Raw genomic sequence first — 25,557 nt, forward strand, 5'->3', positions numbered from 1 at the left:
AACATTAAACCACGAACAAAGACTGACAATATAACCAAGAATAGCGTCCAAATCCGAGTGAAACAAAGCTGCCGAGGATAAGCGAGATACAAGCACCTGGCATCTGATTCAATAATCACCTCCTTCAAACCATGTTACTTCGCCCAAAGAACAGCCATGAATATCGCTTTGGCCTCAGCTACATCGGGTGGCCACCACGCCCTGATCTGCGGACAGCCGATAAAAGAACGTCCCCCTTGTTATCGCGGGCAACCGCACCCAAACCAACCCACCCCTCATCACTCAAGGAGGCATCCGCATTTACCTTCACCAACCCACCTGGAGAAGCACACCATTTGTTAGGACTAGGCGTGGCATGCTTTCGAGAGCCTACGTAGATACGGTCCGCACTAGGAGGCATGTTCCTCAGCTTGTCGAGCAACTCGCTGAGCAATCACTTCAAGAGGTGTGCGAGCATTCTCGAAAACGAATTTGTTCCTTTCACTCCATAAGTTCCACGCGAGGAAGCAACCGCGCTGCACCATCTTTGCGTCCAACTCGCCCCAGCTAACCAGAAGCTCACAGAAATCAGTGTCCTCTCCGTCACCCAACATCGCCGCACATCCACAATCCACCCAGATTTGTCTAACCCGCACACAGCCCATCAACGCATGAAACGCAGTTTCATCACTACTGCAGCACCAAGGACAAGGCGCCTCCTCAATGATGTGGCGAGCTTTAAGAGCAGCACGTACAGGTAAGGAATGGGTACACAATCGCCACATGAAATGTCGAGCCTTTGGAGAAATCTCAAGCTTCCACAAATTCACCCAAGCCAAGTGAAAGTCATCTAGCTTACCACTCTTACCCAATATGTAGGCTGTTTTAACAGTATATCGACCGTCCTTCGAATACGCCCACATAAAGCCATCACTATCACATCTACTGCTAAGGGGGATCGAAAATATATAATATTGGTCCCTCTCATTAAAATTTTGTTCGATCACATCACAACGCCATTCCATCCTTGCATAATCAATGAGGTCCCCTACCACCTCCAGATTCTCACACCTATCACTTTCAATAAACCTCCCCTTGTCATCACCCACCCAAGGATCCTGCCATATGTCGATATTCTGCCCATTTCCCACTCTACACATAAGACCTTCCTTCACCAAACTCTTCGCACTCCAGATACTTCTCCAGGAAAAGCTATTCGAGTGTCCTAATCGTGCTTCCGACACATTCCCATGGGGGTAATATTTCGCACTAAAAACCCGACTAAGAAGGGAGCTTTTATGTTGAACTAGCCTCCACACTTGTCTCCCCAGGAGAGCATCATTAAAGACCTCTAGATCCTTGAATCCCAAACCCCCCAAGCACTTGGGTTTGCACAATTTATCCCAAGTCCTAACTCAACCAGTGCATCTTCCTCTCATCTCCACTACCACCCCACCAGAAACGGGCCATGGCCGATTTAAACTCATGAATGATGGAAACAGGGAATTTATATACTCCCATAAGGTATGTAGGAATGGCTTGAATAACAGCTTTGATCAAAACTTCCTTCCCTGCTCGCGACAATAGTTTCTCCTTCCAACCCCTCAACTTTTTCCACATGCGATCTAGCAAACCGCGAAACAACATTTTCTTAGATCTCTCGCAAATGCTAGGGATGTCAAGATACTTCTGGTGTTTTTCAACTTTTTTCATCTGAAGAAGATTAATCAACTCCTCTTGTCTCTCTCTACAAACTCCCCCACTGAAAGACACTTCCGACTTGTCATAATTAATTTTCTGCCCGGATGCTTGTTCATATTGGTTGAGAATATCAACTATTGTTAAGCATTCCTGTCGAGTGGCTCTAGTAAAGAATAAGATGTCATCTGCAAACAACAAATGAGAGATTTCTTGACCATTCCTGCTGGCTTTTGCACCGTGGAGAAGCCTAGCATCAACTTTTTGCTGGATCATCTGAGAAAACGCATCAGCTACTAAGATGAATAAAAAAGAAGACAAAGGATCCCCTGTCTCAAAGAAAATAGAGGAGTCCTATCCTTTTCCCCATTATAGAGAAGAGATAGAGCAAAGAAAATAAGAGTAAAAGATGGCAGATGATGAAATCATTCTCGACATAAAGTTCCACATTGAAATGGGGATAGTGAGTTTGTTTTTCTTTAACAAACCATGAAGTCCCACATTGAAATCTTAGCAATGCTAAGAGGGAAATCAAGTTATAAAAGCATATGATGGGTGAGTGAACAAGCTCACCTACTTCGAGCCAAGCCGAGCTCATTAATCGAGCCTAAACGAGCTCGTGAGCTGAGCCTAAGCGAGCTCGTGAGCGGAGCCTAAACGAGCTCGCGAGGCGAGCCTAAACGAGCTCGCGAGGCGAGCCTAAACGAGCTCGCGAGCCGAGCCTAAGCGAGCTCGCGAGGCGAGCCTAAACGAGCTCGCGAGCCGAGCTCGAGCCCCAAATTTCCATCACGAGCCGAGCTCGAGCTCGGCTCTCCCAAGCTCGGCGAGCTCACGAGCTGAGCCGAGCCTGGGAAATTATAAACGAGCTCGAGCCGAGCCCAGTGCTATCCGGGCTCGGCTCGCTCGATAAGCACCCCTAGTTACGACAATATACGAGAGGAATGGAGAAAAACTCGTGATTGGTGTGGAGAAGAAGATCTGTTTATGATATAGTTCAAAAAAGAGTCGTCTCATTTTCTTACTTCTTCCTTCCTTCTAATTCATTCAGACCCCTCCTTGTGTTCAAACTAGTCATTATCGGTTTAATTGGTATCATTTCGGTAAGCCTTGCCAACACTTTATTTTATAGCTTTCATCTTATTTGGAGAAGCGAAACTCGAACGGATAGAGCAGATGGTTCAACTACATAACTTTTTCTTTTTCATTACTTCCATGGTCGTGCCTTGTGGCATGGCAACACCCGTACTATTGAAATGGTTCGTCAGTAGAGATGTTCCCACATGTGCCCCTTTTTGCAATGGTACTTTAATTCCTATTCTCACCCCTTCGCTCCTTTTGGTTTATCTACATTCTACGAAATTCATACGCTCTATTGATGGAGTAAAAAGTGGAGTCTTGGTAAGAGCAAATTGCCCTAGTTTATTACCACATATATGGGATAAGCTCATCCGAAACTAGAGGCTAGGAACGCCTTATTTCGTTTCGTTCCCATTCCTCATTTTCTTTTTCTCGAATTCAAGAGTGACTTCCCCTATTTAGACTCTTTTTGCAGTGTGCTCCATTTACTATTCTTTCGTACTTTCTCCTCTTTACTACACGATACGCCAGCGAAGCGTGAGCAGGTGCGGATCATGCTCCAGAATCATGATTCGGGGTTCAACCTACCGATTGTGACTTTTGGTTTTGGTTACGTGGTTCATCGAAACAGCGAATTCTTGCTAACAGAATAGGACCGCCTATTTTATCAAGGAGTCAATTCAATAACAGCTGACTGGGAAGGACATCGATATTCGCGGGGAGAAGAAAAACCACCATCATTCAAATGCGAATATAGGCCTGATTGAAGCATAAAAGTGAAATAATAATAATGAGAGGCTTTTGTCCGTTAACGGTCATCTTACCTGTCTCCTACGCTACGCTCTCAACTGGATCAATCGCTTTGTCCTGATCGTAGACCGGGTGAAACTTTTCGCTTCAAGGTTCACCTTACACGTGCTCGAGAGTAGGTTCTTTTCAGATACAAAAAGAAAAGAAACATTTTCTACTTCTTCTGACTTTCCGTTTTCCAACAGCACCAAATCTACGCAAATAGATAGACTCCTTTCCCGCTGCTAAGAAAGAGCAAGAAACAAAATCAAATGATAATTGTTTTTCAACCAGCGCTCTCTTTTGAGTATGCAGGTACTAAGAATCCTCTCACTACCAACCAACAGAAATCATCTGGCTGGGTTTTGTCGGTATCAATAACGGAAAAAAATAGAAACAACAATTAACTATGGCTCTTGGCCCAAACAACGTCCTAGGCGTAGAGGAGATCGGAGCGACATAAAACGCCTAGACGATGTTTTTCTTCCTGGGCTGCAGTAAGTGTTTAAGTCGAATCATCTCAAGTTAAACTCCTGCCTTGCCTCGATATCTTGAAGCCTCAAGGTCACAGCTCGCTTGTGAGCCTCTAGTCCCTCAACTTCAGCCATGGCTGCCACATATGGGCCCAGATTTCTCAGACCTTCCTCTGTCAGGGATTGAACTGTTATATACTTCTGGAAGGAATCAAGTGACACCCCACCATACATTCTTGCGTAGCCATATGTTGGAAGGACATGGTTTGTTCCACTAGCATAATCTCCAACACTTTCAGGCGTCCATTGCCCCATGAATACTGATCCTGTAGAGATCATCAGCAATGATGAAACTGATAACACTATCAACAACAATTTTTCTTAATCTTCTGAAATTTTAAAATTTTGAAGTGTTTATTGGCATAGCTAAGTTTACACTTGCAAAAATTAGGGCAAATCTACAGTAGCATTAACATTTGTAAGGCCTTGTCTGTACCAATATAGTTACAATAATGAACAGGTATAGAAAAGCTTGCTCAAGAAGGATGATTTAGAATTGCCAAACATATATACCTGCATTCTCAATAAAGCTCTCCCATTTCTCGGCATCTTTTACATTGATAATCAGATGCTCGGGTGCGTACAAATTTGAGAAAGAGATGGCCTGCATGTGGAAAGAAGAGAAAATTCAATGGAGCGTGCAATTTTGGAAAAGAACAAAAGCATCATATTGGAAGAGCAGGAAACACACTAGAGGAAGAGGTTACATGACAGTCTCAGCCTCTCAGGGGAACTAGGTGGCATTGGGAGCACCTGAAAGAGACAGGAACACTAACCTCAACCATATCACGAGCGAACACAATAAAACTATGAGATAATGCTTTTGCTGCAAATTCCCCTCTAGGAAGGCTTTGACATTGCTTGCTAATTTCATCTTCAATAGCACTTAGATTTACACCATCACCAGTTACTACAAGAACAACCTGACTATCTGGTCCATGTTCAGCCTGGAAAATATGAAATGGCATATACATCACAATCCGTAAACAAACAAATCTCAGAAGGATAAATCCTCATTTTACAAAACTAAAGCAAATCTACACAAGGTAATGATTTTCCTAAGCAACAAGATAGTATACCTTAGAGGCTAATCTAGATAGCAATGGGGGAGGGGAGAGAGAAAGGATATTGCCCTTCTCTTAGAATCAATAATTATATCCAGATACAGGCAAATGAATCCATCACTCTTCCTCCCCTTCATTGCTATTCACTTAAATTTTATCCAAACACTATGTCAGTCACAGTGACACAAAAGAAACAAATAACGTCCTACTCCCAATTAGGTCATGAAAGTATGAGTTCAACATATATTTCTGAGAGATGATTCAGACGAAGAATTTAGTGCAGCATATAATACTATAAGAGGCAAAGTGTAGATCTCTTATCTGTATAATGTTAGACCATCAACGGCAAAGTTCATATATCTCTGAGAGATGATTCAGACGAAGAATTTAGTGCAGCATATAATACTATAAAAGGCAAAGTGTAGAGTCTCTTCTCTTTATAATGTTAGACCATCAAATTCCCATGGAAACAGGTAAAAAGTGACCATAAGTACTCATCTTGCTGCTACATTCCAATATTAGAGAACATCTTAAATGATGAAATCAAGCCATTAAAAATTCTAGCATATTTGATAAAGATAGTTTTATGACAATGCAGACATCAACATGGTAACTCGAGGTTTAGGAAAGTGAAAGAAGCATAGAGACAATTTGAAATCAATAATAACTTTAAATTAGGCAACACCTGAGAGAGCAAGTCTGCTGCAATATGGACAGGGTTAGCATATTTGTCAGCAATCACCAGAACTTCTGAAGGGCCAGCAGGCATGTCAATCGAGATCATTGCTTCACTATTCTGATGGGAGGTGAGGAATTCAATTAGTAGTGTATGTCAAATTACATAAAAACCTTAGAGCTTTAGCTTAAAAGCTCCAGTAGCCATTACTTGTAGGATCATCTTTGCAGCTGTTACATATTGATTTCCTGGTCCAAAGATCTTCTCAGCCTGCATTTTGAAGAAGACACCCAAGAAATGATTCACGGGCAACAAAGATATGCATACACCCTATTGCACTTAAAGTTCATATGTTTGCGTATTAAAGATCAAAACCATCAGGAAATAACTAGCTTTTTTATTCCTAATACTTATTTTCAGAAGATATGGAAAAGGCTCTCAAAGCAAAAACAAGAAGCGCAAGAATATAGTTGAAGTCTTAGTACCTTAGGACAAGAAGATGTTCCCCAGGCCATAGCAGAAATGGCCTGCTCAACAGAAAAGGAGGAAGGAGATGAACACCAACAAAAATAAAGAAGCTATATTCAAGAGAAAGAAAAACTCTTTTTGCTACAGAACATATTTAGGAATAGTACAGGCTCTCAGACCTGAGCTCCTCCAGCTTTAAGGATATGAGTGACACCAGCTTTCTTGGCACAGTAGAGGACCTCCTAAAAGGGCGAAGATAAAAATGAGTAATTATCATAAGGGGACTCCCAAGTCCCAAACTTTAGGAGTAACGAAAAATAAAAATACCTTGCATATACTGCCATCCTGGCTTGGAGGTGTTGCAAGAACAACTGTTTTGCAGCCAGCAATTTTGGCAGGCTAGAATACAAAGTAAAAATTATGTTAACATAAAGCCATATCCTCGAACTTCTTCATAAAGTAGAAGGCATTTGAATATAGAAACTGCAACTCACAATTGAAAGCATAAGAGCTGTGGATGGAAGTACAGCAGTTCCTCCTGGAACATAAAGTCCCACTGAACCAATGCTTCTCGCTACACGTTTGCATTTAACTCCCTGACTTTTGGAAAACTCAAGCGCCATGATTATAAAAGAGAAATGTAAAAATTTGAAATTAAGCAGTCTCTATAGAGACTCACCTTCATGTTTTCAACATTTCTCTCCTCTGACTTTTGAGCAGCATGAAATGCATATATGTTATTATATGCAACATCAAAGGCCTCTTTAATGTGAGGATCAAGCTGCAAAGATGAAGATCTTTATGAAATGAAGCTAAAGACAAACAAACAAATGATCCCCTATATCTACTAGGTCCATTGCAGTTATATCGAAGAAAACAAATTTCTATTGCCAAAACTCGTTTGCTTATTAAGAAAGTCTTCACGAAGTATCTCATGAGTACCTCTGGATCTGGTAAATCTGAAACATCTTCAATCACTCGATCCAAGTTGACTTTGTCAAATTTGGCAGTATATCTGTTGCGAGACACTTATAGCAAGTAAGCTCATAGCATAAGTTTGGATAGGGAGAATAGGAGAAAAGCAGGATGAATACGGTCAGGAACATTAACAGAAAAGACTTACTCTTTCACTGCATCATCACCCCGAGTGCGGACATCATCAACAATAGGTTGGACCTGACAAATTGTCAGAAGGATTAAAATTTATGTAGCACGCACAACACTCCTCTATAATGACAGATGATTTTTTGAGGGGGAAAGATAGCTCACCACGCTAAAAATAGAAGAAAAATCAATTCGGGGACGAGCTTTCAGATTATCAACCTCGGATACAGAAAGTTCGGACAATTTGTAAGACTTCAAGGCACATTTCACCCCGGCACTCATTGATCCTATGGATAATATAAAGCAACAGATAATGGCATCAAACTATACCAGAAAAAAAGACTCAGAACACAAATTTCCCAACAAGTGAGTAACACTAAGATAGAAGTGCTAAGTTCTTCATGGAGATAATACACCCAAAACAAACAAATTTAATCATAAGTGATAAAAAAAGGGAGCACCATAATCTTCAAAAGTATCAATATGGACCAGCATTACTTGAGCTACCGTATTTTAGGAACATGAAACAGATACTAAATGATAACTTACTACCCCCTCCATCCAAAACTAGTTGCCAAATCATCTCACCCAACATAATTAAGAATATAAGATCATCTTACTAATCCACCCTTTATGATGATTGGGTCATTCCCACACTCTCCTATCTTTGCACTCAATGGGTCATCTTGAGAAGCTTAAACATAAACCACCAATGTTTTAAGAAAGGTGACAGTTTTCCTTCTATTCGAAATATATATGGATATTATTTGGTATAGATGGAAATTGTAGTGTTCCTAAACTAGTTCAAGTGTTTCTTATCGAAAGGAAGCAGATGAAAAAATTGGGTAATACACGTTAGCACCCATATTAGTATATTACTAGCACAAAACTGAAGACTAGATTAGTCACTGGCAGCGCAATTGGAAACACTTGCAATGCATCTTACACTGGCAATTTTTGCAACTCTTGGATAAGTGACGTGTATTTTAGAGACTCTTTGGAAAACTATGGAGGTACCTTAGGTAATGTACAGAAAGTTACACCAAAATCACCCAAAATGTCATCGTAATATACACTATTTGCCCATCACACTGATAAATCAACAATCCGAGGTCCGACTCTCGGGCCTTTGTATACCATACAACAATTAACAATCCAGAGAACTCCATGAAATCAAAACAAAGTCAGCTATTTCAACAAACATTAAACAGCCACAAAATGTCCAAACATACATGAATTAAACATATGCAAGCATCAATAGTTTCAATACTATAAGATTACATAACAACCAAATAACAGCACTACATTCAGAACTTAAAATCCAAAGAAACGAGAAATGATTTACAAACAATAAAAGCATGAGATAAATTGAATTGAATTGAGTGAAGAAGTAAGAGTATATAATACCTGATGATAAAATCCGAGGTCGGAAATTAGGTTTCGAGGAAAACGAGGTAGGAAATCGAAAGATACAAGCGTGTGAAGAGTTGAATAACAAACTGGTTCGATCTAAGCATACAAGTTTAGTCTCCATCACCAATTCCTTCAATTTCAAATTTCAATCAACGAAAATTTAACAATGTTTAAATACTATCAAAATGCATTCAATTTTCCAGATTCTTTTTAAAGCTCAAAACTTTATGTTAATGGAGGATTATAGTTGATTTTATATAGAAAAGAAGAGAGAAATTACAGAAGATGGCAAGAACAACAAAGATTCTGTCAACTGGTGGAGATGAACAACTGCTTCGATACTCTTACTTTCTTTCTTTGTGGTTGAAGGAGTTGAATAAAGTTGGCACAATATGACAATGTAATATGTAGATTAACATTAAAATTCACTTGCTTTCTTATTTAAAAATTCCAATCATGAGAATCACACTTCACAAACTTGATAGGCCTAATCTTGCAATTATTTTATTATGAAGCAATAAAATATAGGATTAGGTCTTCATTTTTTAATTCACCCAAAAAAAAAAAAAATTGGTTGTTTAAGCTCATTTTTGTTCTTTGTTTTTGTTTGGAATTTATACCTAAAGTCGTATATATTTCGAAAGTACAATTTTAAAATTTGAAGTATTCTACAATTTAGGATCATAACTTGTGAATTTTTAGGGACTAAAATCAACAAAATAAAGTTTTATAATTAGTAACTTAAGCCCATTTATTATCGAATCATACTCAGTGGAATATGGAGGTATTTATGGCAGAATACAAGGGAGACAATAAGACAAGACAACTCGCGAGTTATTCGAGATTGACTTGGTTAAGGCTCGAATTGAACTAAAGTTCGCTCTAGATGTTGGTGAATGGTGAGTCGAGTTGAGCAACTCGATACTCGATTCGAAAACTCGTGAGAAGCTCGAATACCCAATTATCAATCGCAAAAATACCTAAATTCAACAATTTTCTACCTTATTGTTGCTTTTAACATCGGACACTTGCAAGATACTCGAAATTTACTCGGTCAAAACTCAGACGAAACTCGATTAAAACTTAACTCGAGCGAGCTCGGCTCAACTCAAACTCGACTCGAAATGCCAACGAGTCGAGTTGAGCTAACTCAAACTCGAAATCGACTTACATAAGTGCCACCCCTAACAAAACGGACCAATTTGGTCTTCACAATGTAAAGCTATACATGGAACTGCCAAGGAAACGATTTATTAGTAGATAACATATTTGGATTTTAAACACTATTTTTTCCAACATAACCTGGTTAAGATTTAGTTAAAAAATTTGAAATCAACACAACCTGAATCCATTTTTAAACACTTTTTATTCTACAAGATTTTTGTACAAAAGAAAATTGTCTAAACGATTCTAGTTACTCACACTTTTATCAACCAAACATCTTCACAATTCTTCACTTCCTAAAAATTTAAATGCAATCAAAAGACCAATAACAAAAAAAAAACCTACTATACAAATTCTCAAAACCTCAAAATTAAAGAAGTGTCAAGTGAACTAATGAAGAAACCACGACCCATAATTTTTTTTTCTGATACATATGACCCATAAATATAGTATAGAGTACAAAGAAGGAAAAAGAGATTCGAACATATAATCTATCATTCACAAGACCTCAATCTTTATCATTAGGCCAAAACATTCCTGGTAACACCCAAGCCCATAAAAGACTAGGGCATTGTAGCGCGTTATCAGCAATCGCTTACCCCTCCCTCTATACTGGGTCTTTCTCTCTGTAGAACGTCTTTCGCCCATTTTCGTTCTCGATTCTCTCTCCTCAACTGCTCTTTCTCTCTCTCTTTCTCTCTCCTCAAGAGCAACAATGGCGATGAACAATGGACTGCGATCTTGTGCCTCGAAGTTGATGAATTCTTCTGGGTTGATCTTATCCAAGCCAGGTTAGTTAGGTCTTACAAATCTAGGGTTCATTCTATATTATTTTTTTGAAGCGAGATAATTGTTAAACTTTTAATTTGTTTAGATCTGTTTAATGAATATTAAGCAATTTTTATATTTCTCATCGAATTTGTAAAGTTTATAATATGAATGAATCTTGAATGGCTGAATGTACGATTTTGATTGCCTAGAGAAAACGAGCTGTATTTGCGTGATTTCATGAATATATGAAGACGTCTTTTTTCAAATTGTTATAGAGTTATCACTTTTAGATTATTTATTGAGTGCAGCTTAATTTTGATCTTAAAGTGCTGGACTTGTAGTTTTCTGAATAGTCTTTTTCTTGATGAATTACTATGTTGCTTAGACACGGATTGAGTGTCTACTCAGATACGGGTGTCCAAGTATCCAACTCGGCTATTTTGTAGAAAAAAGACAAGTTTTTAGTTTAAAATGAAGTATCCAAGTGTCTTGTCGGACACGCGACACCCGGTTTTTGAGGTAAATGAAGGTGTCGGAGTAACATAGATGAATCATATTACTCTTGATTAGAATTTGGAGTGCAATTCATTTTCTAAGACTACGACGTTTTGGATCAACAGTCTTTATTACAATGGAGATCATATGGTTTTTGGATTGATGAACTAAGTTCTTTCTAATGAGTTGCTTTCTCCCCTATCTCTGGCAAGTGAAGAGGTTTAGGAATTAGAGTTTGTTGGTTATTTTGGAGGTGGGAAATTCTGAGGTGCGACGTTATGTGGTACTGACTACTGAGATTATCAAATGATTGGAAGTTGGAAGGAGCACTGCATATGTGGTGATTGAGCCTGGCAACAGGAACATATAGAAGGTTTTGGATTTTATGTTATGATGGAATTGGCTATGGTGTGACATATAGAACTATCATCCGAATATGAATACAATTCTGCTGAGGGACGATTCATGGGCCATGGCGATATGATTTATTGAAGTATATTTTGGTTGTGGGTGATGGTATCTAAGCAGTACTCAATGACTGATGCTTCTAGTAAGATTAGCACCTTCTTGGTTGTGCATTCAAATGATTAATTAAGTTTCACTTTTCAGACGTAGCACTTATGAAGATAATAACAGTACAACTATGTCTTTTATTTTTTGCCAGGATAGAGAAGTTCATATCTTTAAAGACAGCGGTTTAAGGCTTAGGCTCTTTAACTAACACTCATTAAGCTAGGGGCCACTATGGTACCCTTTCTTCTTAAATTAAGGCTCTTTATAAGTGTTGCCAATAATTCATGCCTAATGTTGGTTGAATTTCTTCATAGAGTGAAATATTGATGTTGTCGAATTTATTGACACTGCTCAATGTGTTTATATGCCATATTGGATTGCTTAAGTGATATTGATAGTGGTTGTTTAATTTCGTTTCTCTTGGAGATTTGGAGTATTTTCACTTTTTTAGGATTAGAGCTCTATATATTTGGCATTTGTTAGAAAACATATTTGGATTATAGATGACGTGTAGTGTCAATTCCATGTGTGAAATCATCAGGACCTGTTTGCTGTTAGGTAAAACTGATGTTGAAACCTGTTGGTGATGATTGCCTTTAGATTTTGGATTCTTTTGTGAAGATATAATAGGGAGTTTTAGTGTTTCGCCAGCGCCACATGATTTTGCTGAAAGTTTGAATCTTTCATCAGTATTTTCCTACCCTTTCCCCTTGTTACCATTCTTTTCAGGGCAGTCACATATGAATGATATCATTTATGTTGCAAACTTCAGTCATTAGACTTGAAAGTAAATGCCTTCCTTATAGGATGATTCACCTGAATGCTAATCAATGCTTTAGTTTTGGTAGTTTGTTTTAGGAGTTTGTTTACAAACCACACTATTTTTGGGATTGTTTGATGTGAAGGCAATCTTGCCTCGATGCGTTTTTTTTTTTTTTTCTCACTGCTCAAAATCTATTTCCTGGAAATTTAGCACTGTAGAGATGTATGTTCATTGGCCCTGGTTGTGCCTCCTCTTTCTTGCAATGCCTTACTTCAGATGAAAGACCGTAAAAGATTTATTTCTATACGAAACAACATGAAAGTAAGAGAAATAATAGCATGGGAGGAAAACTTTCATATGCTTAATGCTTCTTCTGCTCTCCTAATGTTTGGTGCTGATGCAACAAGAAAGATATACATAATGTTGTAACTACAGAAGAATGTTTTTGTCCTTTTTGTGCTTACAGCAAGCAGAGAAATTCACTCAAGTGGCATGAAAATGATGGGCGGACATGGTCATGATGAGCCATTCTATCTTCATGCGAAGCACATGTACAACTTGGACAGGATGAAGCACCAGAAATTGACAATGTCCGTTGCTGTATTGGCTGCCTTTAGCATTGGAGTCTTTGTCCCAGTATATGCAGTTGTGTTCCAGCAAAAGAAGACTGCATCTGCTTAACTTCGTTATAGTTCCTTTTGCCTATTTGGTAGGAAGTTACATACAGACTACCTGTCTTAAAGCCCTGTATTGAAAGATTATGATGCCTTTTTCATTTCAGTTTCAGTTTCAGTTTCGCGGTGTGGAATTTTCTTTTGCTAAAACTTGGGAAAGGTGAATGTCACAATAATATTTTTTTGTAAGAATCTCTTCTGCTGAATCAGCTGTAAGAACCGGAGATTGTTATGTTCTTTTTTTCAATAAATTTTTCTCGTACCTTGCATTTGTTATAGATCTCATATTGCAAAACTGTCTTTTCACACTATATGTTCTCCTTACCTTGTTGAGGGAAAGCCAAAAAGTTGGAATTATTCAGGGCTAATAAGGGCCATGTACGATTTCTAAATTAAGTCACAACTACAATAAGTTTTAATAAGCTCAAATAATAGAAGTTGAGCAAATAAGTTCAAATAAAAACTAATAAAATTTAAAACTGAATTAGGTGAATAGAAGGTACGTGCAATATGCCGACGACTTACTATTGGGATATTGGGAATCGTTGGTGTCGTAGAACTTCTCATAGAAATGATACAGTTTAGAAATTGACGTGTATTATCTATCTACAATAGGTTGGTAGCTATTCAAATTGAAAATTCAATCATGGTGATTCTAGAAATTGACATGCATTGATATCTGATGTCTCTAATAATGCCAAACTTAAGTAATCAAAATTTTCTTTATCTAAAGCAATCAAAAAAATTTACCCTTTTTTTTTCTTATCTGAGAAGCCAATGCAGAGGTTTCCGAATAAGTGCACAAGTTTTATTACAAAAACTATACTGGTAGTTCTGAACGATGTGGGAACAATTGTCTTAATTACAAGTAAAATTGCTCAGATATCAACAAAAACAAAACACTTGGAAGTGATGTAACCAGATTTCGGATGAGTTGCTTTCAAGATGGAGAAAGGAACCATTGAATTATGGTACTTAGGAGGAAAAATGTTTGACGTGACAAACATGAAAAGAAGCAGTTTCCTGCGAAACAAGAAGCCATCTAAACCTATTGTACACAACCAGACTTTGCAATCAATGCTAAGACGGCAAGAAAATTGCCAAAGAATGAACATCGCCCGAATTACAATAACAATCACTTGGCATCTCTAAGCCTTGTATTATCTTTCAGTACTACTTCCTATTATTTCTTCGGCTCAGCACGTCCAAGATGATGATCTCTTAATCAATGGTTTCATTAGCCTGTCTTCCTCCAAGGAGATCATACCTAAGTGTGATGGATCTTCTAGCATCATTTTTGCCACGAGATATCCGGCAATAGACCATGTTTGGAACTTTCGGGCTTGTTTCCCGATGTATCTACCGAGTTTTCCATCATAGTATTCGGGCCAGCCGTCTTTGAGCAAACGGGACTCCGCCAGATCGATGGCTCGTCTTGCAATCTGTGGTCGACCAGTCTTGATGCACGCAGCTGTTAACAACCATAAAAGAACTGCAAGAAGCACAGAGGAAGCAAGGGGAAAGAACAAAAAGAAATGAGGGATAAATGGTCAATGCAAAATAAATTATTTTCTGATGCAAAAAAAGATGCAAGTAGGAAACATAAGAGAGTCTTCTGTTATAAAAACATTATCATGCAAAATTAATCTTCCCATCTGCCTTTGTTAGTAAAGGGTGAAAGATAGTTCTTCCAAGGAATATTACATTTTCTGTTCTAGCTGAAGGAATGTCACATTATCCTCCCTATTTCCAGCCCTCTTCTTTCTTTTCTCCATCCATCCTCTCACTCCTTTTCGTTTTTCCTTCTAACTATCTTGTAAGGAACCCAACAAAACAGACAACTAGTTCATAATTGTGTCATCCCTTGGAAAATGTTTTCAGGGAAAATCATTATCCATTTGAATATGTTTCAGTCCAACCAAACATAGCCTGATTGACGGTGAACTACTGATTGGATAACTCCAAAAAAAAAAAAATATACCCAAACCTTGCCATTAATTTGACTTTTCTATATCCGATGCACCAGCTGGTCATGACACTTTACTGTTTGGCAGTAATTACTATCACTAAAAGGTAACATAGACATACATGCTCATCCCGTAAGCCCAGACTTATAATACTTGTGGTGCCACATCATATAACATGCTTAGCTATTGACAAAAAACCATACAAGTCAACCAAATACAAAGACAATTATTGTTATTCGCAACAAAAGCAAAGTTACAAGAAACAAGTATAAGGGGGAAACCTGGCCAGGATCCTCCATTGTGATAGCTCCATCTGGTATTCTTGGGATCACATCCCGTGACAATCCGCCATTCATGACTTTCTATGGCAGGATACGCAATTTTCAAAGGCATTTCTCCCACCAACTCTTCCCAGCGTGCTTCAATGAGATCCATAATAGCCATAGATTGCTCTGGAGTTGCTAAAGAACAAAGGATGGCTACACAATTTCCCAAAGCAAACCATCGGAAATCCATCCTTGCTGGGCTGACATTTCCGATAAAATACCCACCACGTGTAGGCATGAAATCAAATACCCAGTCCGGAATTGAATCGGGAATGACATTAAACTTATTTACAGCTGTATGAGAGTACTCCTCTGTTTTGTAGCGATATATGTCGTTTAGTTGACGGAAATCAAGCCAAAAATAACTTCTCATGTGAAAACTCAATGCGTGCAATCGCTTAACTATTCTTTCAATAAATTCCTTCCCCTCTGTGTCATGTTTAAGCATAGACAAAGCACATCGCAGTGACATGAAGAAGAGAGCTTGAATTTCAATAGGATAGCCATAAACTCCCTGCAAGTTGTCTCAGAAAATGGATGCGGGTTATCACAGGGAAAAGGAAGGCTATGAAACAGTAACACAATGTTCAAGTCATATAGCATGTTCTTCCACAAGTGGCGACAACATTGACAAGCAATGTTCCAATAGAACATTTATATAGTTAGATATGTGACAAATAAAAAGACAAGTACATGCACAATGCTGAAAGCATGGAAACTGGAGATTGATCATGTAAAGATAGTTCATGAGATCAATAAAAAAATCTCAGGTTTCCTACTGCTACTTATTTCAAAAGTGCTAGGCAACTTTATGGTAATTTGATCAACGAAGTTTTCTCAGCCAACAAATGCATACTGGAGGTGGAGCAGGCAAAGAACAGCAGTAGCAAATTAGCAATGATGATACATAATGCGGAGTTACAAGCATCAACGTTAAGAGCTAAATCCAAGTATACCAATTAAAAGATCAGCTTAAAAGTAATAAATCAACGACAAGTAAGAACAGCTGTTATAGATTATGTTTAATTTTGAAAGTTGAATTCCCGATATGCAATAGATGAGACCTATATTACGGTCAAGCAGTCAAAGTCAATGCTTTTTACACAGCAGAGTTTATTGCACACCTAGAGATCTTATATGAAAGCCTTGTAAAATTTAATATTGAGTTTAAAGGTCAATTTACCATTCTCCGATCAATCATTGAGCAACCATCTGCACAAAGTAGGGTGGGAAATGTGTCGAACCCCTCAGACAAACACAGGGTCATTATAAGCCTCATACCCTTCTGACATTCCGGTGACTCTGCCAGGGACATATCTCCTGTAGACTTTGTATACGCACGCAACAGAATAATCCACCAGAAACCCGAGTCAACGGGAGCTACCCTGCCAATGGCACTCTCACCAAAGTCCGCAACAATAGTATCTGTTTTTCGGACAGGATCATGGAGTACCTTAAAGCTTGCGGGCATAGCTCCTTCCCCGAGCTTAAATCGGTCAACTCTCTTCTCCCAAGCCTGAAGTTGCAGTGTCTTTAACAGGAAGTTCTTAACTATATCTGGCTCACCATTCATGAGGAAAGCTAGTGCACTAGGCACAAAATCCCTTACAAAAACCTGCCATAACAAAACATCATCTTCAAACACCCTTAAGGTAACTCATCCTAATAACATAATTAATCCTCCTGTGTATTCCTGAAAACAAAAAGATACAAGATAAAAGGATTACCTGATCATAATTTAAAACTTCTTCTGAAGCATGGTCATAAGCAGCAATGGTCCCCACAGGCTGACCTCTAAAATACACCAAAGATCGTCGGAGTGATTCCCAAGCTTCAGCTACCATAGGATGGGGTTCAAAAGAGTTCCTCGTCGAAGAAGCAGGGGTATCAAAACCCGACCTTGCCCCAGGAGAGTAAAGGTGTTCAAAATTTTCTACACTCCCTCTATTCAAACCTATTGATAACTCGCTCAATGATCTCTCATCAAACGATCTCTGCCTCTCGATATTAAGCCTCGGCTTATCAAGAAGCTTAGCCAGGTCATAATCATCCATCTCAGAGATCGACGTATGAGAGCTCACTTTCCTAAGCCCAACTCCATCCATATTTTCTCAATACCCTTAATTTACACACACACAAACAGACACCCTCCAATTGCACTTAACACCTACAAATATCCAAGTACTTATAATCAAAACACATGGTAATATATGGAATAATCAAAGAGCAACCTCCAAAAAAGCAAGTCATATAAAAAAAGCATCCAAAATAGATATACAACTATACAAGATCTTCAAAGATTCTCTTATATTAAGCCCCACCAAAACATTATCCAAACTTAAGAACACATGTATCATGGCTTCTACATACATATGTATAAGAAAAAAAATCCAACCTAATCCATAAATGCACTCCTAAGTCCTAACACTGTAACACACACTATAAGAACTACCTCAGGTATAAATAACACTAATTTATGGCATAAATTTAACCTCACCTAACAATTCTTAACTCACAAATAACACATTATCTATAATAATAAGCTCTAAAATCCAGATTTCATATGAAATAATCAACAAAATTAGCTCATAAAAACAGATCCATACATAAATTCATAAACAAATTCTAAACGCAATAAACAATAAATCTACAAATATGCATTAATAATTTAATATAAATAAGCCTAAAAACTGCAGAAATTATCCAAATTAGTAAAAAGAAATGAGTGTAAAGAAGACAAAAGAAAATCAGATCTGTAAAAAATGAGAGATCAGGAGAGAGAAAAGACCTAGAAGGACGGAAAAGTGAAATTTTCCGGCGAGATCAACGGTGAGATTTCGCCGGCGAATTTGCCGGGAAAATGTGATCGACGGCGGAGAGGAGAGAGAAAATTGGGGAAGAAAGGGAAAAAAAGAGCATGTTTGGTGAAGCAGCCATTTATAGTGATAATGGAACAGAAAACTAGGAGAGAGAAAATATTAAAATATTATTTTTATTTTATTTTATTTTATTGGTAGCATTTTTGGGAGCAAAAAAAAATTTGACAGTGAACTAGTGGGAGTAACCGGGAACTGGGAGTAGCCGGTGAGGGTTAGTGAAAATGGCGCACGAGGGGAATAAGGGAAACTGGGAGACAAAACGACACAGTTTCAGAGTTCTGATTTTCTTAGTACTAGTACTATTTCATTGATTTTTGTGATAGCGTAAATAATACTTCTAGGTTGGGTTTAAAATAGGATCTTGCTAACGGACGCCCCGGGACGCTAGATAAGAAATATGTTGTTTTACTTAATTACTCATATTTATATAAAATAATAGAATAAGGTATATTTTCAATGTAAAATATTTAATGTTTTTCAAAAGGAAAAGGAAAAACATTTAATTCCAATGCAAAGCACTTAAATGCATTGCATTGGAATTATACATTATTATATTATTTTATATAAATATGAGTAATTAAGTAGAACAATATATTTTTTATCTAGCGCCCCCGGGGCGTCCGTTAACTTTTGCCTTTAAAATAAGCTTCCAATTTTAAGTAAACTCTAAAAAGTTAACATTAATTTAGGCTATGTTTGGTTCACCTGAAATTTTCTAATTTGAACTGATCTAATTTGATCTTATTTGAACTTATTTTTTCTAATCTGAACTGATCTGATCTGATTACAAGATCTTATCTTTTAGATTTTTCTCAATATATAAGAAAAAATATAGTCATGTGAAGTCTTGTTTGATTTGTCTCAATGAGTACTTTATTAATATTCAATTATTATAATTTTTACTAATATGTAATGAAAGATATTTAATAGTAATAATAATTTTTAAATATAAGCATGATCTGAACTGATGTGAACTTATTTTTTCTGATCTGAACTGATTAGATCTGAAATAAGCAAAAATAAGGTGAACTGAATATAGCCTTAATTTACTACGAATAGCTTTAATAAAAAAAATGATTTTGTTATTATTTTTTAAAAAAACTTGATTTTATATAATCAGTAGAGGATAATTTGATGATTGAGATTGATTTCAATTTAATTAAAAAAGAGAGTAGGTGATGAGGATGAGATCTTAGTGTTATAATTTGTTCCTATGTGAAATAACATTTATATTACGTGGTTTTCCAAAATATTCTTTAATGTTGAATACTTTAGTTATTAATTTTCATACAATGAACTTAATTGACCAATTGTCAAACTACTTATTAAGTGTTTTCTAGATTCTTTTTGATATATACTTCTATTTAATTTTGATGGTACTGCATGTTTAATTGAACTACTTTTTTGAAAAAAAAAATATATATACATTTATATTTATTTCTCATATAGTAAAGTGTTAGAGAAAATCTCGAGAACTATTACTTGTAAGGAGGCATAATTTGTAGATCCAATATATCAAATATCAAATGCAACTTATAGACTCTTATATTATCCTTTCAAAATTATGCTTGGCAATGTTGTCCTCCCATATAGGGAGTGATAAATATCATGAAAAATATAAAAAAAAAATCATCTTAAGATTAAACACAGTATATTTTTTTAGGGTATAGAGAGTCACAATGAAGTACTCCCTCCGTTTCCTAAAGATCTTCCCTCTTTTCGTTTAAGGGTGTTTCCAAAAGATCTTCTCTTTTTTGCTTTATTCCTTATTTGGCAAAACAAATTCCCTATTTACCTCTCATGTCACTATCATATGGTCCACCATTACATTATTAATTCAATTTTACTCCTTTCTCTCTCCTACTTAACCCCTTTTTATTTGTTTATTTATCTTAACCCCTTTATCTCTCCTACTTTACTCACACCATGCCCCACCCAACTTGATTTTCCTTGGTATCTGTAGGAACAGTGAGTAAGAATATCTTTAGGGAATGGAGGGAGTATAATATAGACATAATTTGATCTCGAGTCTTGGACATCACCTCCCAAAACTTTAATCAATTAAACTAGTTGACATAGATTGTACTAAATACACTATGATATGATTATACGAGAGATTAATTGTAATATTACTCCTATTTTATTTACTATTAATTTTCCATGATGAGTATTAGCTATTGATGACTCTGTTAATTAATATGTGTACACAATGAATTAGGTCGCTAAGTTTGTCATACAATATTACAATGACACAATTGGTAGACACTAGACTGCACAAGTTGATTGCAACAGGCAATATTGAGTCATTGACTACACTTAATAGGGCCCCACAAACATCCATCACCAAAAGAATATATGATTGACCTATTTTCCTTAATTTATCTTGATTTTTTTTATATATCATTTTCAAGAGTCAACCTCATCCAAAGTTAAAAGTAATGGAAAGAATGAGAAGAAAGATTCCAAAGCTTGATTTATCAAAGAAAATGCTTTCAAGTTTGACAAACTTCCTATAATAATGTCAACAATTTTAAAATTCCTAAATTTATTAGATATAATTAATAATTAATTTATTTTTTTTACACCCCTCAAAAAAAATAAAGTTTTACATGTCTTCGAACGTATCGCGTGCATATAAAACTAGTATTATCATATGAGTAATATAAATCTATTATGAGAAAAAAAAATTGAGCTCTCGCTACTTCTCCATCTCTTCCAATTCTAGATCAATTATCTTGACAAATATCCTAGTGTGGGTGGGAGATATAAGTGGTAGGAAATAGAAATTTTTTTGTAAGATTTTATTGAGCCATTGAGGTGTTGTAATATTTATTTTATTCATCATTAATTAGTACAAAAGTAGCAAATTTCACAACACAAGAATTTTTTTTTTCGAAGGACAACATAACAAATTAAAAACACTCATAAAGTTTGTCAAAATTTCATACGTGTATGATCTAAAATTGAGATTCTTTTTGTAAAATAGGGCATAACTTGTTTATGGCTCGAGATGTATTTTTCACGTCAAACATCAAAGGAAAATGCCGAAAATCCAACACTTGAAGAGAAGCGCACAATCAAAAATATACATCGAATTTTTCCATCATGTATCCCTGAGGTTTTACAAAATGTACGATGGGTTCAAAATTTATTAGGTTAGGTTTGGATATAATATACTAAACACCCTCAATAATTATTTACTAGTATTGATTTCGCCAAAACAAAGTACTCAAAATCAGTTGACTCATATACTAATTCCCCCTAATATTTTACATTATGGCCAACAAAGTATTTTAGAAGCATAAAAAATTGCCTAAGAGGTACTTAGACCACTATTAAAACTATTTTGCTGCAGATTAAAAGGCGAATCATATCGCTATAAAATGACATTTTTTGATATAGCGTGTGTTAATATGCGAATTAGGTTGGGGTTTAACCGTTCACGTTATTTCATATCATTTAAGTTGAGAGAGTCAACACTAGTACACAATGGATTATTTAAACCGTAGGAATATCTTATAAATTTCGTAAAATCTTAGGACTTAGAGGATATGAAAAATCAATAAATATATTTGGCTTCCGAATAGGAAGCCCTGCTAATTTTATTACTTGTTCGGTGTATTTGGATTCTCTAGAGTTGTAAAATAACTCTACAAAATAGATGAACAATATCAACTATTGAAATTTAAATAAAAGAGGTTGACTTTTTATTAATTGGAGAGGTTTTTTAGTTGAAGATCATATGTCATTTTCATATATTGGCAATCTCCGGTTATTAGTGCCTATCATCTATCATCGTTAACTACTACTCCATAATAAATTAGTATATGGTCAGACTTATGGTAACTATTGGTCATAGATACAAAAAAATACCAAAGACAAGTTATTTCATACATTGGAGATGCTAACAAATCGATAGTTTATCTTGGATTTATTGATTTATTCTCTGTCGCATAAAATAATAAACAAATTTATAGTTTATATTGGAATCTTATGATGATACTCGAGCTAATTAATAGTTAGTCACTGCTGAACACTACAAAGACAAGTTACCAAATAAAAGAAAAAGGTTTGTCATCCTTTAAATTGAAAGTTTAACCATATAAGATGTAAAATTATAAACAACCACAAATTTATAAGAACCGTGTCTTGGGTGTAAATGTGTAATAATATATTACACCATAACTTATTGTGTAACATGCATAATGATATAGAATTCACCAAGAGTAATACGAGCTATACATATAATGACATGAATCTCGACTATCTCGTATAATTTTGTTATTTATTTCGTGTCATTTGAGTTCTTTTTACAAAAGAAACGGTAGTTTGTGAATTCTTACACCATAAATTATGGTGTAACAGTTTCACCCAAGAATTTGTGAATTCATAATACGACAAAATTAAAGCAAAGTATCTCCTCTGCATAAAGTAATCTATAATATTATTATTGAATTTACATAGAGATAAAATAATTTATTTCCATGTTGAGCTTGTTAGGAAAGAAAAAAAAATCTTTCTTTAATTACTTAAGTGATTAAAAACATAGTTTATGAGCTAAAAGCCTAGAAGATATAGCTATATTATGACACGGAATGATTAGTTGCGATATAGCTATATTATGTCACGGAAATTGGGATATAAAAATTTGGTCTACTACTCTACGTACCGAATGATTGTTTTGATTATAATCTATAATCTAATTCAATTATAATAATTTTTTATAGGCTTTTTAGAGTATCTCTATTATATAAGGGAAGAGGAGGGGGACATCAAAAATAGTAATTCCTTTTATACCCTCAAGTAATAAAATTCAAATTCAACATCTTTTATCCCCAATTAACAAAATATTTACATCATCATTGATTTATTGGCTTTCAAAAAACAGAAAAAAATATACAATGAACTTTATAAATAATTTTTTATATATATTATTACGCGATTGACCTTTTGTTTGTTTCCGCACGCATCATATGCATATAGAACTAGTATATATAGTTAAAATGGAGTTCATGACTCTAGATGTAGATATATATATTGCCGAAAAATGGATAATAACAAAAAAAAAACAAGAAAAACTTACATGCAAAAGTATTGCTAGGTCATCTAGAGGTTTTCAACAATGTTATACACTTGCAAGCATCCAATTGTGATTTTGGTGGTGAAATTTGGAGGGAAGATAGTTCTAGACCCATACTTATATATAAATATAATTTAACTTTCTTGAAATTGATTATTTGTCATATGCCACAAAAGATAAAACACTGCATGAATATTTGGTTTTTGTTTTATATTGCATAAGACAAATGAAAATAATAAAGGGAGCAATTGGGAGGTCCATATGCAAGATTCCATGCCAATATTCTGCAGAGAAAGACAGGAAAAGGAGCATTTTTATGGCCATTAATTATATATTAATCCGCAAAGGGTCAACATTAACCCATTGATAATGGCGTAATACCATGCATCATGCGGCATACTACGTATAGATTGCACGGATCATCCAATTATTTGTCACGAGACACCACTAAACTCGCTTGGGGGGATATACCATCATTTTAGAGGTATAGATCATATAGAAAGTAAGGCATTATAGTCACTTTGGCAGTGGAGATTTCTCCTTATTATTCTTCCTATTTTTAGGGGCCTTGTTTGCAAATTCGGGCCATGTTGACCTGTGCGAGGTTTTAGTCAATTAGGACGTCTTCTCCTTACTTTATAATATTGGAAAATTTGATTTAATCAGTCCTAACTATGGGCGTCCTGATAAAAATAGTCCTAACTTCAATTTATTATTGTTCAATCCCAACTTTTGGGGGTATTTTACAATAACGATCAAGGTTAACCAGTATCCGGTTTAAGAGGTCAATATTTTTTTAACAATTTTTATTTCTTTTTTTACTGTTTTAATACCTTTTTTTTCTCTCCTTAATCCCCCTCTTCCCCCTCCCCTGCCACCTCATCTCCCCTGCTCTGCCACATATCTTCCCACCCCACAACCCCACACAACCAGCACAACAGATACACGGTGGCAGCAACGATGACAACACGCGCAGAGCAGCAACAGGGAGTAGGGACGCAAAACACCATAAAACGAGGTGAGGGAAGGACGGGGCAAGGGATTTAGCACACCGAAGAGCCACAACTGGCGAAGACGAAACCGGAACAGTGGCAGTAGCACCACTCACGACACCAACAAACAAGTCGAACAAAAGGGAAAGAAATTAGGGGAAGCAGCGTCAAACACCAAGAGCGGTGGCGGCATCAACGTGCATCACCGGCGACCGGACGAACAGTGGGGAAGCAAGTGGTCCGAGGCAACATCGACGACAGGAGGAAACATAGCCGCAAAGGAAAAAAAAGAGTGACGGGGTTTGGGGTTCTTTGGGGGATTTGGGGTTTTGATTTTAATCGAGTGAGGAATTATACCTCAATTTGTATACCTTGGTGATCAATGGAGCCCAAGAAAATATGTTGCTTAAGGAGATGAAGTCACGAAGAAGATGAAGCAGGAGGTGGGTGATGATGAAGATGAACGCATGGAAAGAGGAAGAGAAAAGGGTTTTGGGTATGGTAGAGAGGGTGGTGGAGAGCGGTGATAGTTAGTGGAGGTGGTTGAGGGGGTAGTGGGGTGGAAGGGGAGGGGGTTGGGTGGCAGGGGAGAGGAGTAGGGAGCAGTGAAGTGAGGAGGGAGGAAAAAGGAGGAAGAAGATAGAAAAAAAGGGAATTTTTTTGGCAAGTTTACCTGCTATAGCAGGTTAGAAACCTGTCGGGACTAGTATTGTAAAATACCCTCTAAAATTGAGACTGAACAATAAAAAACAATAGAGACTGTTTTTGTCAGGACGCTCATAGTTGGGACTGATTAAATCAATTTTTCCTATAATATTAATATTAGACACATTAGAATAAAATATTAATATGTACGCAATAAATTGAAGGGAGAAGTGACATAATGAAATAATTTCAATGTATTCCTAACCAATGAACATTCAATAATAAGAGAGTAGGCAACTTTGAAAGTGAAAAATTTTAAAATTTCAACCCCTTTCCCCACCCCACTTTCGAGGGGCCTTGTTTGATAAATTTGGCCAAATTCGACATAGTTTCTTTTGTATAAGTTCATCCTCCAAAATAATTTTTCCACTTATCAATGAGTACAATGACAGAACATTTCTACTTATCAACGTCTTTAAAGAGCCAA

At 36.4% G+C, this 25,557-nt stretch overlaps 3 protein-coding genes across 4 annotated transcripts; 1 reads left to right on the forward strand and 2 right to left on the reverse strand.

The window, feature by feature from the left end:
- Nucleotides 1-3,758: 3,758 nt before the first annotated feature.
- LOC104894930 (histidinol dehydrogenase, chloroplastic) lies at nucleotides 3,759-9,232 on the reverse strand. Of its 2 annotated transcripts, none has more exons than XM_010681340.4 (15): nucleotides 9,082-9,232; nucleotides 8,796-8,931; nucleotides 7,554-7,675; nucleotides 7,408-7,460; nucleotides 7,227-7,299; nucleotides 6,964-7,065; nucleotides 6,779-6,880; nucleotides 6,612-6,683; nucleotides 6,464-6,526; nucleotides 6,302-6,343; nucleotides 6,027-6,086; nucleotides 5,826-5,936; nucleotides 4,853-5,023; nucleotides 4,590-4,680; nucleotides 3,759-4,342 (listed from the first exon to the last, which is right to left on the reverse strand). In XM_010681340.4, exons 2-15 carry the CDS (start codon nucleotides 8,920-8,922, stop codon nucleotides 4,059-4,061), a joined length of 1,473 nt encoding a protein of 490 aa, XP_010679642.2. In that variant the 5' UTR covers nucleotides 8,923-8,931; nucleotides 9,082-9,232; the 3' UTR covers nucleotides 3,759-4,058. The 2 variants fall into 2 exon arrangements, with proteins under 2 accessions (XP_010679642.2, XP_010679773.2); XM_010681471.4 differs by having other exon boundaries at nucleotides 8,796-8,897; nucleotides 9,082-9,223.
- A 1,317-nt stretch (nucleotides 9,233-10,549) lies between these two features.
- Nucleotides 10,550-13,459, forward strand: LOC104894854 (hypothetical protein). Its single transcript, XM_010681227.4, has 2 exons — nucleotides 10,550-10,756; nucleotides 12,974-13,459. Exons 1-2 carry the CDS (start codon nucleotides 10,681-10,683, stop codon nucleotides 13,186-13,188), a joined length of 291 nt encoding a protein of 96 aa, XP_010679529.2. The 5' UTR covers nucleotides 10,550-10,680; the 3' UTR covers nucleotides 13,189-13,459.
- A 668-nt stretch (nucleotides 13,460-14,127) lies between these two features.
- On the reverse strand, nucleotides 14,128-18,420 carry LOC104894771 (probable alkaline/neutral invertase D). The gene is made up of 5 exons (XM_010681123.4): nucleotides 18,263-18,420; nucleotides 17,202-17,641; nucleotides 16,658-17,089; nucleotides 15,430-15,988; nucleotides 14,128-14,673 (listed from the first exon to the last, which is right to left on the reverse strand). Exons 2-5 carry the CDS (start codon nucleotides 17,577-17,579, stop codon nucleotides 14,378-14,380), a joined length of 1,665 nt encoding a protein of 554 aa, XP_010679425.2. The 5' UTR covers nucleotides 17,580-17,641; nucleotides 18,263-18,420; the 3' UTR covers nucleotides 14,128-14,377.
- Nucleotides 18,421-25,557: the final 7,137 nt, after the last annotated feature.

This window comes from Beta vulgaris, chromosome 1 (assembly GCF_026745355.1).
Source record: "Beta vulgaris subsp. vulgaris cultivar EL10 chromosome 1, EL10.2, whole genome shotgun sequence".
NCBI classification, from domain to species: domain Eukaryota; kingdom Viridiplantae; phylum Streptophyta; class Magnoliopsida; order Caryophyllales; family Amaranthaceae; genus Beta; species Beta vulgaris.

Bases quoted from the DNA above. Each gene is read 5' to 3' on its own strand.
- LOC104894930 (XM_010681340.4), bottom strand. From the start codon at position 8,922: ATGGAGACTAAACTTGTATGCTTAGATCGAACCAGTTTGTTATTCAAC. The intron at 7,676-8,795 runs GTATTATATACT...TATTATCCATAG, and splicing joins ACCTCGGATTTTATCATCAG to GATCAATGAGTGCCGGGGTG. The intron at 6,087-6,301 runs GTACTAAGACTT...TTCAAAATGCAG, and splicing joins GAACATCTTCTTGTCCTAAG to GCTGAGAAGATCTTTGGACC.
- LOC104894854 (XM_010681227.4), top strand. From the start codon at position 10,681: ATGGCGATGAACAATGGACTGCGATCTTGTGCCTCGAAGTTGATGAAT. The intron at 10,757-12,973 runs GTTAGTTAGGTC...TTGTGCTTACAG, and splicing joins GTTGATCTTATCCAAGCCAG to CAAGCAGAGAAATTCACTCA.
- LOC104894771 (XM_010681123.4), bottom strand. From the start codon at position 17,579: ATGGATGGAGTTGGGCTTAGGAAAGTGAGCTCTCATACGTCGATCTCT. The intron at 17,090-17,201 runs GTAATCCTTTTA...TTGTTATGGCAG, and splicing joins AAGTTTTAAATTATGATCAG to GTTTTTGTAAGGGATTTTGT. The intron at 15,989-16,657 runs GTAAATTGACCT...GACAACTTGCAG, and splicing joins CAATGATTGATCGGAGAATG to GGAGTTTATGGCTATCCTAT.